Consider the following 18,794-nt stretch of genomic DNA (forward strand, 5'->3'; position numbering starts at 1 on the left):
TATATCTTCTTTCCATCTCACATCTTTCTCCTTAGCTTATGCCAGCCTCCTGAATAAAAACGTCCAATAATCTTTCTAAGATTCTAGGACTCTGGCAAGTCTCCAAAGGAACAGAAGTACTGTGACACTTCTTATTCGTTTGTATAACTATGGTCCAAAACACACTGCAGAAATAATCCAGTTTGGCACTGTTTATTATCTGCCCTGGCTCGGTACTAGGGAATCCTGGGAAAGGCAGTTTATTGTGGCACCAGAGCACTTTGACAGCAAAGGCTAACTGCCTCACAAAAACTACAGTTCCCAGAATTCTTTAACATTGAGCCAGGGCAGTTAAAGCAGTCCCAAACTGGGTTATTTCTGCCGTGTGTTTGGACCTAAGCAAACTTGATTGAATCTTTTTAAAAAAAATAAGACTCTTCTATGATCTTATGGGTGACAGCCATCAACCTAAGAACAAACTGGAGATGTTCTGTTAAAGAGTCTGAGAACCTAAGCATCCTGCCTAAAAATTGTGGTGCGTTACAGACCGCCGCTTTGCGGCGGTCTGCTGGTGCTGCTGTTTGCTCCGCGAGGGAGCCGCAGCAGCCAAACCACGCAACTCCCGCGCGGAGCAAAAAAGAAGCTCCAAAATGGAGCTTCTTCCTGCGGCGCAGTTATGACATTGTGAGGCGCCAATGGCGCACTCGCGACGTCATAAGTACCGCGTGACGTGCGGACGCACATATTGTACATATTCACTACATGCTAGGATTAGGGGGTGCGGAAGCACCGCCCCTTCCTAACCCTAATACGTAGTGAATACGTACTTTATGGTGGTTTGTAACCCGCCTAAGAGTTCAAAGATACAGCTGTGTTAGTCTGCAGAATCAGTATGTAGAGAGATCTTGTAGCACCTTTGAGACTAAAACTAAGAGGTTATGGATTATACATGATGATTTTTTGTTGTTGAAATACAATATAGTATGGATAAATTCCAGTTGTGTTTAACATAACAATATATTAAAACTTGAAGATAAAGATGTAAGCAGAATAAGTAGCTAAAACACAATTTTCCCCATACATCTTCAGTAGGGTAAGCAAACCTGAGATCTGTTTTTGACTAGGTCTCAAGACTACCCTCTTTAAGACCCACTAACCAAAGGCTTTTTAAAAAGTTATGCACTCAGAACTACAGAATTGTCAGTGCATATTTTCCCCATCTCCCATAATACAATTTAGGGTTGTGAGGCCACTGTGTTGCTGGTATTTTCACACAATTGAGAGTCAGAAATTCTGTGGTAAATCACCCAACTAAACAGTAGATCAAGAACTTTATTTTGCCCTTTCCTGATCTAAAGTTTATCTTTTATCATATCAAATAAATGTCACTACTTTTGTGTGCTGTATAGTAATGGTACTAGAATTATGGAGGCTAATATGATCTAAAGGTCATAACTTCCAAGCCTAATCTTAAGGCAAGATTCTCAATACAGTGGCTCTTTCAGATAAATCCTTATGACAGTATACAGTAAACAGAGAGATACTGTCACCAAGTTTGGTCACTAGACCTACATTCACTTACTATTCCTAGCCACAAATTCATATAAAAAGTCACTTAAAAGAAGAATTCCTTTTCTTTCCCATGACATTTCCGATCATTAACAAATAATTTGAAGACTAGCACTAGGATTGCCCTTCTATGAACAACATATTGTTTAGCAAGTCTTTGAAACTAATCTGACATCATTAAACAAGTTGAAAGCATGGTCACAAAGATACAAATATGGTTTAAACCCCTCTTTCTGACAATATACTGCATTCAATACTGTTTTAAAATTAATACTATGCCCAATATTAATTAGGTTTGTCCTTAAACATTCATTGAATACTTTTATCTGCTGATATGCCTTAATTTATTTTATGTTGAGAGTTAGGACAAAATATTTATAAAAACATTGTTGTGTGCCTTTGATAATAAAGGTAGAAGTTCATATACACTTTCATAAGAATTTTAGAACTGATTGAAAATGGTGACTTGAGATTCTTCAAGAAAAAATTAAATATAATTTCAGATCATCCAAGTATAATTACACAATGCCAATGGTCCAAAAGAAGGTGAGGATACTAAGGAGACTGAGAAGAAAATAAATCAAATATTAAAGCACATCTCTGCCACCATGAGGACCATGAGCTAAGTTGTGAAGTACAGAGATACTACATTTAAATTAAAGAATTAATAGCCTATTGAAGAATATAAATACTGGAGCAGACGAACAGGAAAACAAACAAACAATTCCAGCTAAGTACTTCTCAGAATAATCCCACAAATGACCCCCGAAATATAGAATTTAACAATTGTATAAGAAGAACGACTCAGGTTAAAATTAAAAGCAGTTAATAACAGAGACTCTTGGAACACTGACAAAAACAGCTTTTCATGGTAACAGTCAGGCAGAATTGCAAAGAATCCAGGCTTCTTATTATCACCAACATGCCACACTGTTCCCTCTTGGCTCTGCCCACCAGTGGGGTAAGCTAATTTAACCAGACATTCACCAGAAATGAAAACCTTAGCTTTGCAGCCAAACTGATCCTCCTGGTTTGTCTCTCACTTGACAAACCAGAATCAAAAACCAGAACTCTCAGTTTTGATGTAATACTAAACTTTTACTTTCTGGTTAATTTCCAATTAGTTAAGCTGCTGTTGATGGCAGGAAGAGCCAGGGAGCATGCCCCAACATACGACTTGTAAATCACAAACCAAAATTTTCTACAATTCATGTTTCTTGTTGCATGCAAAACCAGCCAGAGAATATTCACAAGTCAAAACCACCAAAATACTACTTTAGAAATGTATGTTCCATACCTTGCTTAACAATGCTTGCTGTCCTGATACCACAGGATTGTACTGCATTTGTTCTGTACAGTTTGGCTGAGTTTCAGATACACACTGGTACATTGACACAGCACCAGCATAGCACGTCTGAGGGGTTACTATAACTTGTTGAGAGTTTATTCCACAGGCCTGACTTTCAGGGACTTGTTGCAAGCAATTGAGAAAATCCTCTAAGCCAGAAGAGCTGGAATAAGTTGATCGGTCAAAACTTCCTACCGGGAAGTCTATCTGCGTAAAATCTGAAAGCTGTGAAACCATGCTGGTGGGCTGCTTGTAGGGAATAAACTCCTGCCTACATGCATAGGTTGCTGCATTGACTTCAGATTTGTAAGGGAACTCCTGAGTTATTTCTTGCATGCTGGAAAACACATATGGCTGTGTCTGTTGCTGTGAAGGATTCAGGGACATGCTACTGACAGAATTCCAGTTTGTGAACATCCCATTGACCTGCATGCATTTCATTTTCTGACATAGTTGTTGCTGACGCTGATGTTGTTCCACCACAGATTGTTTCTGCTGATGGTCCAGTTGTTGCTGCTCTGCTTGCTGCTGCATTAAACAGGCCAAGTTCTGAACCATGGGCTGCTGCTGCTGGCAACCTGAGTACAATAGGTCAGTCTTATTTAAGGACTCTTGAACATAGGTCAAGATTTCATCAGTTATATCAATGTCTCTAATGTCATCCACACCAGACAGTTCATTCTTAAAAAAGTCTTCATCTTGCTGAAAACTTTTTATATCTTCAAAGTCAACACCTAGAGTTTTCATGATGTTGTACAGTTCATTATTTTTGTTATCCTGAAAAATACCCATACTGTCTTCAGGAAGCATTAAATTATTTTCCTGGGGGCACTCAGTCTGTTCTTGTTTGAGGATGCTGTTATTCCTCACTGGCAAAATATTTTCCTGCCAATCGCTGGCCATTACATTATCCAATTCATCCCTGGTGTCCACAAAAAGATTCCTTTCAAAGGAGATTTTATTTGAAGCAGGTGGGCAGAGATACACAGATTCATCCTGCTGCAACATTGCCCCCAGAAGTGAACTGGGATCAACAGATTCTTTGCGCAGTGCAGTCTTGGAAGCAGCTCCTTTTCCAATGCCACTTTTAACCTTTGCCTGAGAAGAATCCATTAAGCCAAGCTGGGGAAACGTCACTTCATATAACACGGCCTCACCTGTAGCGAACATGAAGGGCAGCTCCATGTTTCGCTTCCGTAAGTGCTCAGCCCCTTCTTCATCTCTGAATTTCAAAATACCAAAAGCAGAATGTTAACTGTTGTAATTGCACAAGAGTAAAATGGTTAGGTTTTATTTTAATGCTATAATAGACTATTTCAAATACCTGAACAGACCTGAGAAGCAACTGATGGGGAAAACAGTTAGGACTTTCAAAATAACAGATTTGGTTGTAGCTAGGCTGTGTGTCAGAAGGTGAACAATGTGTGCGTGCGTGCAATATAATTTCCGAAGCATACATGATTTCAAACCCAAACACTAGTAAAATATCAGGGTGAGATAGTTAAGAATCAAATCCTTCTTCCATAGACAGGCACACAGAACAAACAACAAACTATGCCAGTTCTATAAATTAATGCAAAAAGTCATGTTTTAGCTGAGATGGGAGTGGGGAGAGAAACAAAGTTGCTTAAGTAACTTTTTTTTCGGTATTTATCCTACTTCTCTTCCAGTAAGATATGACAACTATAACTATTAATCTTCGGCAGATATATTATACTAGCTAATCTTATTTACAAAAATGGAGTCTGCAAGATCTGGTCGGTAGCCACTTACGTAAGAGGTCTCTGAGTTGAAATGATATAATCTGGTCTCCCATTTTTGTAAACTAGGCGTGCATTTGCTTGAACCCAGGCCCAACGGTTTTCCTTGGTAAGTAGTCTAAAAACAGTCATACCACTTTCTCCAGTCTTTATCACTAGAAAATTAAAATAGAAAAATGTGCTTAATTTTTCCCAGTTAAGTCTGACAGTCTAAAGTTTATGCTCATATATAAAGTTTAATAATCCATGAGTTATCTTTGTTATATTACACAGGGCGTGATCCACAAGCTAATAATGCTAATATTTGTGAGTCTCCTAAAGCTTTAAAAATGCATGCTCTGCTTATTTTCAGGGTAACAGGCAGAGTTCTGTATCATATTAGTAGAAATGTAACATTGCTAAAGCAGAGAGATACAATTCCTTGGAACCCACAAAGTCAATAACTGAGCTCTCAAGTAGTTTAATTTTTTCAGTTACAGTTGTTTCATAGAACAAAGGGCACTGCAGTTACTTTTCCTAAGCAAAGGCAAGAAAAATAGTATCAGTGAATTCTAAAACATGCTACAGATCAAGGAAAAAGCACACACTTTCACCTAAAGTGTGACATAAAGATTCTGATAAAAAGTAGACCAAGTAGATCAAGGTCAGAACACATTCTAAATTTAGACTTTGGGGGAAAAAAACTCTCTTAAAAGCAGTAAATCTGCCTGAGAAAATTGCTGAATTAGCAGCAAGGAAGGCAGAGAAAAGGAAGTGCAAAGAGCAAGATTTAACAGGAACATGGAGGCTCAAGCTAAAGGATTCCATATGGGAATATTAAAATACTGCTTCTGCAAACATAACCTCGCTTGTTTAGTAGAAGGAAATGTCTAGAAGAAAGCCCTTATTAGAAAAAGTGGAAAGAGTATCTTAAGATACATTTCAGAATTTATTTTGGTGCATATTTTTTATGCAATGGGCTCAACACAAGATAGCTCTTACTTCGGACATGTTTCTCAGCACAATAGAGCATGTCGGCTGCATGAATAAACTGGTATCCTGTTCCTCTCATGCACAGTTCTGCTTCTGTGTAACCCAACACAATTCGTCCTCTGCAAGAGATATTATTTAGAATATTTTATGGCACATTTGCACAGCCCAAGACAGAAATAATAATAAATCCCCCTAATCATGCTCTAAAATTTTAGGGCATCATCATACCCCCAAAAAACAGAATTCATTACAAAAACCAAATAAGCAAAAACAACAAACACTAGCCAACAGCCAACTAACAACTATAATCAAATACAGTGGACCCTTGTTATACGCTGGGGTTTGGTTCCAAGATCTCCTGTGTATAACAAAATCCGTGTATGCTCAAGTCCCATTAAACATAATGACAAAGCAAAATGGTGTCCCTTATAAAAAATGGAAAATCAAGGTAAATTTATACTTTTTTGGAACATTTTCGAACCGTGTATGCTTGAATCCGTGTATAAAAAATCCGTGTATAAGAAGGGCCGACTGTACTCCTTTCCACCTACCTCCATACAAAATATCTTACATCCTTACCAGAAACATTAAAGAAAATAAATGAATTTTGGGAGCGGGCGCTGTGGACATCACAGTCCTGGCCTCATTGTTGCCAGTGGCTACTCTTTCCTGGCCATCTGCTCCATGCCTAAGTGCTTCTTAAGCTATCTAATGTGGGGGACTGACATCTTTGCCAATCCTTTTTCGGATGGTTTCAAGGCAGATTGGGGCCATGGCATGTGTTCACTGAAGCCCCAATCTGTCTTTGGGAGGGGCTGCTTCAAGCCACCCTTTCCACTGGTCTATTTCACCCCCAAGTCTCTGAATTCTACCCTTCTTTGTTTAAAATGTACAAGCTACCCTATGCAATTTTATTTGAAGTATATAGGGGAAATTATCATACATGGATGATGCACTTACTTTGCGTCACATCCTATAGGTGTGAAGTCCAGCTTGTGCTTAGTTCTGAAGATGAAGTTTTTGGTACGTATTTCAAGAATGGATGGAGGTTGCAGTGGAGTAGCCACTGCAAACAAAGCCAGCTGTGGAGACAGAGCAGCTCCATCCTTCCCCTTTTTATTCTGTCCATGGAGAAACTTTAATCTCCCTTGAAAATTCATGGCCTTTGGAGGAGGAATATACATGATATTAATTTTTGCTTAGATGTAACTGTAGATAACAGAGATTATATATTTTTAATTTCACTTATAAATAATAATTTCATCAGCTATTTATATATGAACCAAAACTGTTGAGGAATGCTGAACTTTAAACACTTATTCATAAAAAATGATTAAGAAAATACATATTGCTGTGCATTATATGAGCAATCCACAGATAGTAGTAGTAGTAGTAGTAATAATAATAATAATAATAAATATTTATTTATATCCTGCCTCTTCCGCTTTGAGGATTGAGGCGGGTAACAGCAGAGTTAATACAGTATACCACAATAAATACAGCAAGTCCAACAAGTCCCCAGCCCAACCCTCCCTTCAAACATCATTTATAAAAAAGGTAACTTCTACTATTTTTGTTTTCTACACTGGCATCTTTTATAAAAAGATAAAAACCCATGAAATCTGTTGATTGTCGTACTAATAGAAGAGGCATTACTAACAGAGTTCTTTACTGCTAACATGTGCAGCATTAAACAACCATTACAAAGATCTTAATTCTCTACCCTCACCCCCCAAAAAGCACACTGACAGAAATACACTGATAGAAATTGGGTAGTGTGGCTTTGAAATGTGGCCCTTAGTATTCCATCTCCTTGTTGGGTGGACCTGGATCACAGTCGGTATGGTGAAGTCTATTCATATTTAAAAATGGGACAGCTATAATAATTTTTCATATTTTTAAAAGTCTGGTGAAGATCTGGATTGCTGAAGTGGACCACTGTAGCTAATGTGTCTCAGTTTTTGGTTTTGGAAAAAGCTACATTAGAGCTTCAGTGTTACTGCAAAAAAGTACTTGGTTTTAAAACAATCAAATGCATATACTGTATTAGAAAATTCAAACACTTCTGGAATTTTAGGGCCAAAGTCGGGAAGTTATATGATTTTTTACAATCATGCAAAATTAGGTATGACAATGAATTAGATATGACAATTACTCAAACTGAAAAAGAGAGAAATATATAAAGAATCCAGGATTTCCCATTATGGGAAGAGAAAGCTTTTGGGCCACATGCATTTCATCAATTTTTTCCCATCTTTTCCTTATAGGAAATCAGCTTAAACCTTCCACTTTCAGTCTGCAAAAAGCCTGTGATTCTCTGTTCTATGTTTGTACTTTACAATAAACCAGGATGAGATCATATTTTCAGATCCTGATACTCAACCTTTTAGATACTCAACCTTTCAGATCCTACTATGTTATAAATCAGCCATGATTTGAACAAACCGTGTTGCACCTGAGGAAGTAGACTCAAGTCTTCAATAGGTCATGCTACCAGCTTCTTTCTTTCGGTTAGTTTCAAAGGTGCTACAAGATTCCTTTGCGCATATATTTTGCTGTGTTCAATCATGGCAGGAAATGGTAGTTCAATCCAAATCTAAAGTGGAAGCTTTAAAACATTTCCCCTTTAAATCTGTAGGAGTAGTTAAGGAAGCAGAGCAAAAGGGTAATGTACAAACCCAAGACACCAGGTATTGTTATTTATAATGGGAATTCAAAGCTTCCTGTTAAGTCTGAATTGTAATCTTATGTATGTGTGTACTCACTAAGAACCCAGATGAATTATCCAGTAGACAACGTAATCTACAGATGAAATTTCGTTCCATAAATGAAGAATTCTCTGGAGGTAGTTGATCAGGATTATAATATGTTGCTGTCTGTGAAAAGCCATTATCTCCTGCAAGAAAATACAATTTAAGAACTTTTTTAGGAGTGATATTTATCATTACAACAACAGCAATTACTTATATATAGGTTGAGTCTCCCTTCTCTGGAATTCTGAAATCTGAAATACTTTAAAAAATGTTTTTCATAAATGACCGAGATACTGACAGCTTGGCTTTCTGATGGTTCAATGTACACAAACTTCATTTCATTCACAAAATTATTAAAAATATTGTCTAAAGTTAGGTTTCAGGCTATGTGCATAAGGTGTATATGAAAGATAATGAATTTTTGTGTTTAGACTTGGCTACGATCTCCAAGATAGCTCATTTTATACATATATGCAAATACAGGTATTCAAAAACAACAAAACAAAACAAACCCTAAATTGAAAACACCTCTGGTCCCAAGCATTCTGGATAAAAGATACTCAATCTGTATGCCTATTTTATAATCAAGGCCCCAAATCCTAAACAAAAAGTCAGTAAAATCTTAACCAAAAAGACAATGAGAAATATAATTAACTCAACTTATCAGTTGAGAAATTTATGCCCCAAAATTGCCCCTAAAGTCTTGGGTAGGCTTATATAAGTGTCAATGCATCAGTAGTGCTTAGAAGGGTCCTAAAGCCAGCAAGCCTGATCCTCCAATCTCCAATGAACACCAATTCCTTCCCCCTCCAGTCCATTTTGCAAGCCTTTGCTTCCTATTGGAAAAACTCCCCATTTAAATCCACTTGCTTCTCTCTTGCTCCATTTTGCAAGCCCTGGCTTCCTATGGAAAGAACTCCTCATTTAATCACACTTGCTTCTTTCTCTGCTCCATTTGCAAGACCTGACTTTTCCCATGGAAAAATCTCCCCATTAAAATCCACTTGTTTCTTTCTCTGCTTCGTTTTGCAAGACCTGGCTTCCCATAAAAAAAAAAAAAAACCTCTATATTTAAAACCACTTGCTCCTGTCTCCAGTCCATTTTGCAAGACCATGCTTCTTATGGAAACAACTCTCCATTTGAATCCAATTGCTTACTTTCTCAATCCGATATTAAAACCTCTCCTCCAGCACCTGGGAATTGGTTGGGAGAGGTCCAGAGAATGAGAAGGCGGGTCAGAAGTGGTATTTCCCCCTTTCCACCCTTCCTTATAGCCCCTAAGTTTTATCCTCAACTTATTCACAGGTCGTATCAAAACCCAGGATTTTGACCCTGAAACCTTCCCTCGACTTATACACGAGGTCAACTTGTACACAAGTATATATGGTAGTATATACTAATACTGTTTATATAGAAAACTTCCAGAAATAAACCAAGTTCATTAACATTAATGTTTTTAATCTGAAAGATTTTCCATTATTATGCTTTGATGTGAAAATTGATTTCCTAAAGAATTCCAAATAATTAGTGGCTGAATTCTCATCATCTTGTAACAGAGAAATACAAACAATTCTCCACAGACTTTACTAATCCACCTAGGCAAGTCTCCCAATTCACTCCTTCTTTTAGATTTCCTGATGTTCGAGATAACAAAATTTCATTGAGAGATGCTAGGATATATCTGTATTTCTCCCATCTCTCAGAAGGATATACAGCCCTTCCTGCGGTTTTGCGGGGGGGGGGGGGATCTGTTCCGGACCCCCGTTCTGTGAAAATAGAAAATTGTGCATATTCAAGTCCTATTGGCTTGAATGGAGGCACACCCCCATAGTGCACGCTGTGGGAGGGGCATGCCCCATATTAACCCCCTCTGTTCGCCTTTGGCGGAGATTCAAAGGGTGTGTACCCCAAGTCTGCGAGAATGGAGGGAGGATTGTATCTAACTCACCCTGTGGTTCATAAAATGCCTTCCCAGAAGTCATGGGGCTTCAGCCTATCCCCTTAAAATTGGTAGTACAGATGTACCCATATGATTCAACCTAGCAAAGCTCTTCACACTACATGTCGACTGCATGACTAATCACCTCTTCTAGGTCATGGCAACTTTGCAAAATGAGATTATCAGCACTATGAGCATTTAATGCCAGTCTGAGTTTTGTCTAGAATACCTGTAAATTACAAAGTGCTTTTCCCAACAGATATGCCACTACTTGCCACTAGTAGATTCTCACCTGGTATTATCTGTCCAGAATCTGTAGACTGTACGGGATTTAGAGCCCAGTGAAGCTGCCGCTGAAATTCTGGTCTGTCTTCTGTATGTATTAATTCAAACACACTCTGGTGTATAATGTCAGACTAAATACAAGAAATAACGACAATAAATAAATAAGTAAATAAATAAAATGTCCAATAATATTTCTAAGGTTTCTCAGCATCTGGCATCATGCCTTCTCTCAAGGACAGATTTGCCACTTCTGTGGCTCAGGGAATGGCCATTTCTAGTACTTTGTCAGAAGTAGCCTTGACAGTAAAACCTGTTCTTCAGAAGCAAAATCAAAGCCGTGAAACTTTCCATATGTTCTGAAAGAGGAAAAAGTACTTACCTGCTGGAAACCCAAATAATCCTGGATTGTAGAGGACACATAAAATATAAGTGCATCTGATGTGACCACCAACACAAACCCATTTAATGCCTGTAGAGAGAAAAGCAAGAATACATCACTAATGGATGTTTTTAAATTATTTTGAAATAACAGATACAGAGAAAGTGAGTTCAGACACTTTACTTTAAAAGTTAACCACTCATGTTCTAAATCTCAGTAATCCCTTGTAAAAGTAATATAGTCATCTTACTTAAGAACAACATTATATCACACAATTTATTTTAGCAAGAGTACAGAAATGAGATAAGAACTGAACCAACGATAACAGTACACTTAACAGTGTACTTTCCAGCTCAACCCACATTAATTTTCTATTCTGGAAAGCCATCTAGATTTATATTCAACATTCTAGAAGAAAATATTCTATAATGCATTTTTGATTTTTTAAAATACTTAATTTTTATTTTTTCCAGAAAATAATGTCTGGAGAGGGGCAGAAAAATGATTCTTTTACCAACCCCCCCCCCCCCCCCCCAAAAGTCTTCATATCTCTTCTTTGGTTGAATCATAAACACCTGTACAGTACTCTTAATACACAAAAAACATATGTTGGTTTTTTGTGGGGGTTTTGGGCTATGTGGCCATGTTCTAGAAGAGTTTATTCCTGATGTTTCGCCAGCATCTGTGGCTGGCATCTTCAGAGAATGCTACTTCAGAGAATCTGCTCCTTTTAATTATTTTATTAATTATTGCATTTATGTATTGCTTCTTATTTTACCACTGAGAAGAAGTAGAAACATTTATAAAACATAAATAAACAAATAGAAAAATTTGAATGTTTAAAAACAGACTACCACTTCATACAATTAAAACAACCAGCCATTTCCCCTGGTTTTAAGAACTGAAGCCATGTGAAACAATACCATTTTAGCTGCCTGCTGAAATGCAGAAGGGATGGAACCACTCTGATTTCTGTTGGAGAGTTTCCACAGCCTATTACTATAAAATATCAAGGTTTTTATTATCCTAATTCAGACACATCTGTGGTATCATGTTTTGGCTGCCTTAATATTTGGAATTTTGGAAACTCATGTGTCTGATCTGTCAAGCACTGGTACTGGTGACTTTGATGGATGTTACTAATTCTCAGTCTAAATAATGTTAAAGAACTAGGAAATTACATAATGAAACTTACATTTGAAGTTAACACAGCTTGGATTCAACAATCTGTCTAGCAGCTACAGACAACAAGAAATTACATGCAGGCAAGTAAGTAGGTTGGCAGCAGAGAGATGATTCTGTCACTGTGAAGTCGAAGGCTTTCATGGACAGCATCCATAGTTTTCTGTGGGTTTTTTGGGCTATGTGACCATGTTCTAGAAGAGTTTCTTCCTGACGTTTCGCCAGCATCTGTGGCTGGCACCTTCAGAGAATGCTTGCCTGGAAAAAGTTGTGTGTGTGTGTGTGTGTGTGTGTGTATCTATACACACACACACAGTGTGAGCCACATGCAAATCACTCCTGCGTTCCCAGGAGTATATACCCAATTTTTTCCAGGCAAGCATTCTCTGAAGATGCCAGCCACAGATGCTGGCGAAATGTCAGGAAGAAACTCTTCTAGAACATGGCCACATAGCCCAAAAACCCCATAAAAAACTATGATTCTATCACTCTTTCCCCAGCCAACTTGGTCTTCATGCTGGTTGTGGGGAAAGGACAGGTTGCTCACCTGTAACTGTGTTTCTTCGAGTGGTCATCTGCAAATTCACACAAATGGGTTATTTCTGCGCATGCGCAGCAAACTCAGAAACTTCTAGAATCTCTGGGCAGAAAGTCATGTAACTTTCTGCAGTCTCTTTGCAACTTTTTGGTGGTAGCCCCGCCCATCCCGTATATAAGGCCCCTGGTGGTCCGCCCTTCTTCAGTTCCGAATGAGCTGCAAACAGCGCGGCAACAAGCGTTGTCAAATGAGCAGACACTGAGGGGATGGATGGGTGGGTTTGTGTGAATTCACAGATGACCACTCGAAGAAACACAGGTACAGGTGAGCAACCTGTCCTTCTTCGTGGTCTCTGCGAATCACACAAATGGGTTTAGACTAGCGAGCTCTAGTCTATGGAGGAGGGAGTGTCAATTACCATAAATCAAGTAACCAATAAAGTATGTAAACCAAACACCTGTGTTATTTATTGACATTGCCACAGGTTAATGCATGGCAAAAAGTAACACTGCCCTCCCAAAGGCTGCATCCTGTCTGGCCCTGGCGTCCAGCCTGTAATGCCTGATGAATGTCAATGGTTGGGACCAGACAGCAGCCTTACAAACATCCTCGAGGGGGATCCCCGTCAAAAAGGCTGAGGATGCAGCTATCACCTTAGTTGCATGGGCTCTAACCCGACCTGGTAAGGGCTTACCAGCCAGTTCGTAGCAGAGGCGGATGGTGTTGGCCACCCACTTGGAGAACCTCTGTGGTGAAACCGGCAGCCCTTTCTTGGCTTCGGAGTAACACAAATAGTCTCGCCGAACGCCTGAAACCAGCTGTCCTGTCCAAATAAAACGCCAGTGCCCTCCTAACATCTAGAGCGTGGAGCTGGTGCTCAGAGTCTGTGGTTGGATTAGAAGCCAGAGTCGGTAAAACAATGTCCTGGTTGATGTGAAAAGCAGATACTACCTTTGGTAAAAAAAATAATGTCTGTACGGAGGACCACTTTGTCCTTGTGAAAACAGAGAAAGGGTTGATCCATCCTAAGGGCACACAGTTCACCAGCCCGGCGGGCTGACGTGATAGCTACCAGAAAGGCAGTCTTCCAAGTTAGGAGTCTCAAGTCCGTGGTAGCTAATGGTTCAAAGGGCTTAGAGACTAGATAAGCCAGAACAGTGTCCAGACTCCACTGCGGTGGAGGGTCCACAACAGGTGGATGCAAGTTGTTAAATCCCTTAAGGAACCTCTTTATGAGAGGGTCCTTAAACAAAGAAGGTTTGTCTTGAAACAAATAGTGTGAAGAGATGGCAGACAGGTAGCACTTGATAGAACTCAAGGAGAGACCTGCCTCCGTCAATGTCATAAGAAAGTCCAGGACTACGGGGATGGAAACACGGGATGGTGGAACTTCGCTGGTTCGTAGAAAGGCAAGGAACCTGCCCCATTTGTAGGCGTAGGACCTCTGGGTAGACGGCCTTTGAGCTGCCTTGATCATGTTTTGTACACCGGATGGTAGCGATCTTAGGATTGAATCTTCCATGCCACCAATGGGAGAAGATTGCATCTCGGGGTGGTGGACTTGCCCGTCATGGAGCGAAAGCAAGTTGGGCCGGTGTTTCAAGCGAAGATGCTCTTGGGCTCGCTGTAACAGAGGAGCAAACCACGGTTGCCTGGGCCACCACGGGGTGATCAAGATTGCATCCGTGGAGTCCATCCACATCTTTGTCAATACTCTGGTGAATAACGGAAACGGGGGGAACGCATAAAGGAGACCGTTCGTCCATTGAAACTGGAAGGCATTTCCCAGGGAGCCGGCTCCACGAACCCGTGAACAGTACTTGTTTAGTTGGGCATTGTTGGGGGAGGCGAATAGATCCACCATAGGCGTGCCCCATCGTTGAAAAAGGTGGGAGACTACTTCTGGGTGTAGCTTCCATTCGTGACACGTTGTCTGGGATCTGCTGAGTTAATCCGCAAGTTCGTTTTCGTCCCCTGGGAGGTGGATGCACTGAAGCAGAATGCTGTGTTGTATGCACCAGTCCCAGATCTGAAGTGTGATGGCTAGGAGAGTCCTTGATCTTGTACCTCCCTGCTTGTTGAGGTAGTACATGGTAGTGGTGTTGTCCGTTAAGAGGAGCACCACCTTGTTGGAGAGTAAACCTTGAAAGGCCCTGAGCGCTTTCTCCACCGCCAACATCTCCAATGCGTTGATGTGGAGGCTCGACTCCGTTCGTGCCCATTTGTCCTTGACAGTAAGGCCTAATGTATAGGCCCCCCATCCCTGTAGGGATGCGTCCGTTGTCAGAGTTATCTCTGGCGAAGGCGGGGTAAATGGCATGCCGGAGCAGACGTTGTCTGATTGGAGCCACCATCTCAGCGAGGTTTGGACCTTTCTTGGAATGGTGAGAATCTTGTCCGGATGGTCCCTCACCGGATCGAAGGCGGACAGGAACCAAGACTGCACGGGCCTGAGGTGCAGTCTTGCCCAGAGAGTAATGAAGGTTGTGGAGGCCAAATGTCCCATTGCAACCTGCACCACACGGGCTGGTAGATGTCTGTACCGTAGGCAGGCTCGTATGGCGAGCGTCAGGGTTTGGAATCTGGACCATGGAAGGTAGGCTTTGGCTGATTCTGAATCCAGTAGTGTGCCTATAAAATCGATCTGTCTAGATGGAGTTAAATGGGACTTTTTGAGGTTGACGCGAAGTCCCAATGATGCCAGTAGGCCTTGGGCAAAGTCCATCTGGTGCTGGAGGGCCTCTCTGGACGGTGCCGTGAATAGCCAGTCGTCCAGGTAGGGGAAGACTACGATTCCTTGTTGATGAAGGTAAGCTATGACAGGAGCCATACACTTCGTGAAGACCCTTGGTGCTGAAGACAGATCGAATGGAAGGACCTTGTATTGAAAGAAATCTGGTCCAACGGTGAAGGCGAGGAATCTGCGATGATCGTTCCGTATCGCAATGTGAAAATAGGCATCCTTCAGGTCCAGCGTGGCAAACCAGGCGTCCTTCTGCAAGAGCGGCAGAATAGAAGCAAGAGTTACCATCCTGAAGCGTCTGTAAGCTATGAAGGAGTTTAGGGCACGCAAGTCCAAAATCGGCCTGAGGCCTTCAGGTTTTTTAGGGACAATAAAGTATTTAGAAAAGAAGCAGTATCGGGCCTGGGAAGGTTGTACAGGCTCGATAGCGCCCTTGTCCAAGAGGGAGCGCACTTCATCGAGAAGGGTGTCCGAGGGGATGGTGGTAATGATAGCTCCGGTGGTAGGGAGCTCAGAGAACTCCAGGGCATAACCCCTTCGAACTATGTTTAGGACCCAGGAGTCTGTTGTGATGGATGCCCAGGTGTTATAAAAGGGCTGTAAGCCATCTCTCTGAGAGATTACGAAGTGTGCTGGGGGGCTTCAAAATCTCTTTTTGCCCCTAGAATCTTTCTTTTTGTAACCTGATTGGTAGCGGTTCTGAGGCTGTTGGCGACGGTCTTGTTGGGAGGGAGACCTGGAATGCCCGCCCTGGCGTGTAGAATCTTGGGGCTGGGACTGTCGTTCAGGATGGTGGAAGCGCTCCTGGCCGTGATGGAACCAGTTTTGTTGGCCACTGTACCGTTGTTTGGTTGGTCTGGAGGAGGAAGCTGACATGCCGTGTTTCTTGGCAGCTGTCTTCATTCTGTAACGAAAGCTTAGTTTCTCGTCTGTCTCCTTATTAAACAGGCCGGAGTTATCAAATGGCATGGCTTCTATGGCCGCCTTGGCCTGGGGGGTCAAATCCGAGGAACGGAGCCAGGCATAGCGGCGAAGAGCTACCGATCCAGAGAGGATTTTGGAAGAGCAGTCAGTTGAGTGTCTAGCTGATATTATCTGCTGACCTCCCACAGAATGGACCTCATCCGGATGGCGGACATGATCCTCCTCTTATCATCAGGGAGCTCACTGATGATAGGGTCCATCTTTTCCATAAGGAGTTGGACATATGCCCCCATGCACGCTGCGTAGTTGGCAATTTTTATGTCCAATGCAGCGGAGGCATAAAACTTCTTCGCCAAGCCGTCGATTTTCCTACTCTCCTTATCCTTGGGGGATGAGGAGGGACGAGCCGCAAAAGAGGTTTGGGAGCCTTCCACAATGGCCGAATTGGGTTTAGGATGATTAAACAGCCAAGACGGCCCTGAAGGGGTGACCCTATAGAGGTTATCTATTTTCCTCGAAGTAGAGGAGATGGATGCCGGTGTATCCCATGACCTCTTGGCGATCTTCTCTAGGGATGGAAGAAAGGCCAGGGATGGTGGAACAGGAGCACAGCCGTGAATCCGACATTCCACCGTATCGAGGGCATTGTCTTCAGGGTGAGCGACCTTGAGTTTGAGAGCATCTGCCATTCTGATCACCTTATCAGCAAAAGAGCGGACATCGTCCGTTGGTGACGGGGCATCTGGTTCCCCAAAGGCTAGGGACTGCTCTGCGTATAGCTGGACAGATGGGGAACCTGAACGAGAGCGTGAAGCAGAAGGGGATCTACTGTCCCTGCGGCTTATCGGTGACGGGTCTCTCATAGCGGAGCGATGTGTGACTGTCTCTACCGTGTCACGGTGTTGAGGAGAGTGAGGCCTCACTCTTGTAGGACCCGGGACATTGCGGCGGAGGTGGTCTGCGTCTACCGGTAAGAGATATTGGCCGGTGTGGTAGTCATAGATCAAGTCCGGATAGGTGTCAAATAATGCCCTATCCGGTTGGTAGTCCTCCACAGGGGAGCTGCCACAACGATCCCTCACCAGGGCTTCGTCAGCTTCCGTTCCCAGAGTGACTCTATCTCTCGGCAGAGGTGGAAATCTATCCCGTCTAGAACGGGATGGTGAGGCTCTGTCCCGTCTAGAGCGGGATGGTGAGGTTCTGCCCCGCCTGGAACGGGATGGTGACCAGGAGCGTTTCTGTCTCTGTGGTGATAATTGAACGTCCGAATCCGGAATTTCTCCTTCGGATTCAGACGACTCGCCCAGGTTGACTATTTCCAAGTCCTTGTCCTGGGCAGAGAGATGTGATGAGATCAGAATTCTGGGCTCAAGTGGCGGAGCTGAAGATGAAGCAAGCTCTGGGATTGGAGTTGGCACCAGTCGCAAATCTGGTGGGGGCAGCGACACAGTACTCGGGGGGGCCCTGCGCCTAGTCTTAGGCGGCGGAGACACTGACCTAGCCTTCCTCGGCTCGAGGCCATCTTTAGACTCCTTGGAGGACTTTTGTTTTTCTCCATGAGGCCTTTTTGAAGCTTTATCCGGCTTCGATTTAGATGCATCCGAAGTCTCCGGCTGGGCCTCGGGTAGAGCGGGGCGAAAGGCCTTCTCATATAGAGACGCTTTGAGCTTCTGGTCTCTATTCTTTAGGGCTTGGGCCGTCATGGCCTTACAATGCCTGCAGGCTCCGGGGATGTGGCCCTCTCCTAGGCCTTCTCATATAGAGACGCTTTGAGCTTCTGGTCTCTATTCTTTAGGGCTTGGGCCGTCATGGCCTTACAATGCCTGCAGGCTCCGGGGATGTGGCCCTCTCCTAAGCATAGGACACATTTATCATGCCCATCCGACATGGGTATTTTGACCCCGCAATTAGCGCATTGCTTGAAAGAAGCCATAGCGCTGAGAAACGTTACCGGTCCAAGTCAATCCGTGAGATGTCAGACAAGGTTGAAATCGGCAAGCAAAAGAGTGGTCAAGTCCGTTCCGTGGTCAAATGTCCGTTTTAAGGGCTTTGGTCAGAGATTCAGTACTGAACAACAGCAAGTTCCTCGAGCTGCTAACGCGGCGGAATGAAGGAACTGAAGAAGGGCGGACCACCAGGGGCCTTATATACGGGATGGGCGGGGCTACTGCCAAAAAGTTGCAAAGAGATTGCAGAAAGTTACATGACTTTCTGCCCAGAGATTCTAGAAGTTTCCAAGTTTGCTGCGCATGCGCAGAAATAACCCATTTGTGTCATTCGCAGAGACCACGAAGAAGAAATGTATTTCTCCCCACTGCCACTGATGCAGGAAAGACTATCCTATACAAAGTAGGAAGCAAAGTTTCTGTACATCTGCTTAGAGAACTGTACAATGTGTTTCCATGATAATTGTGAAGGAGGA

At 42.3% G+C, this 18,794-nt stretch overlaps 1 protein-coding gene across 1 annotated transcript in view; it reads right to left on the reverse strand.

Moving 5' to 3' along the window:
• Positions 1 to 18,794, reverse strand: part of AHR (aryl hydrocarbon receptor) — a 78,619-nt gene that overhangs the window by 10,719 nt on the left and 49,106 nt on the right. The window contains exons 4-10 of the mRNA XM_089533117.1: positions 10,986 to 11,075; positions 10,614 to 10,737; positions 8,394 to 8,524; positions 6,589 to 6,791; positions 5,638 to 5,747; positions 4,670 to 4,811; positions 2,846 to 4,118 (exon numbers count right to left, since the gene is read on the reverse strand). Coding sequence (XP_089389243.1) covers positions 2,846 to 4,118; positions 4,670 to 4,811; positions 5,638 to 5,747; positions 6,589 to 6,791; positions 8,394 to 8,524; positions 10,614 to 10,737; positions 10,986 to 11,075 — 2,073 coding nt within the window. The remainder of the gene's footprint in view (positions 1 to 2,845; positions 4,119 to 4,669; positions 4,812 to 5,637; positions 5,748 to 6,588; positions 6,792 to 8,393; positions 8,525 to 10,613; positions 10,738 to 10,985; positions 11,076 to 18,794) is intronic.

This window comes from Sceloporus occidentalis, unplaced genomic scaffold, assembly GCF_023333645.1.
Source record: "Sceloporus occidentalis isolate IW3139 unplaced genomic scaffold, rSceOcc1.0.p SCAF_7, whole genome shotgun sequence".
Classification (NCBI taxonomy): domain Eukaryota; kingdom Metazoa; phylum Chordata; class Lepidosauria; order Squamata; family Phrynosomatidae; genus Sceloporus; species Sceloporus occidentalis.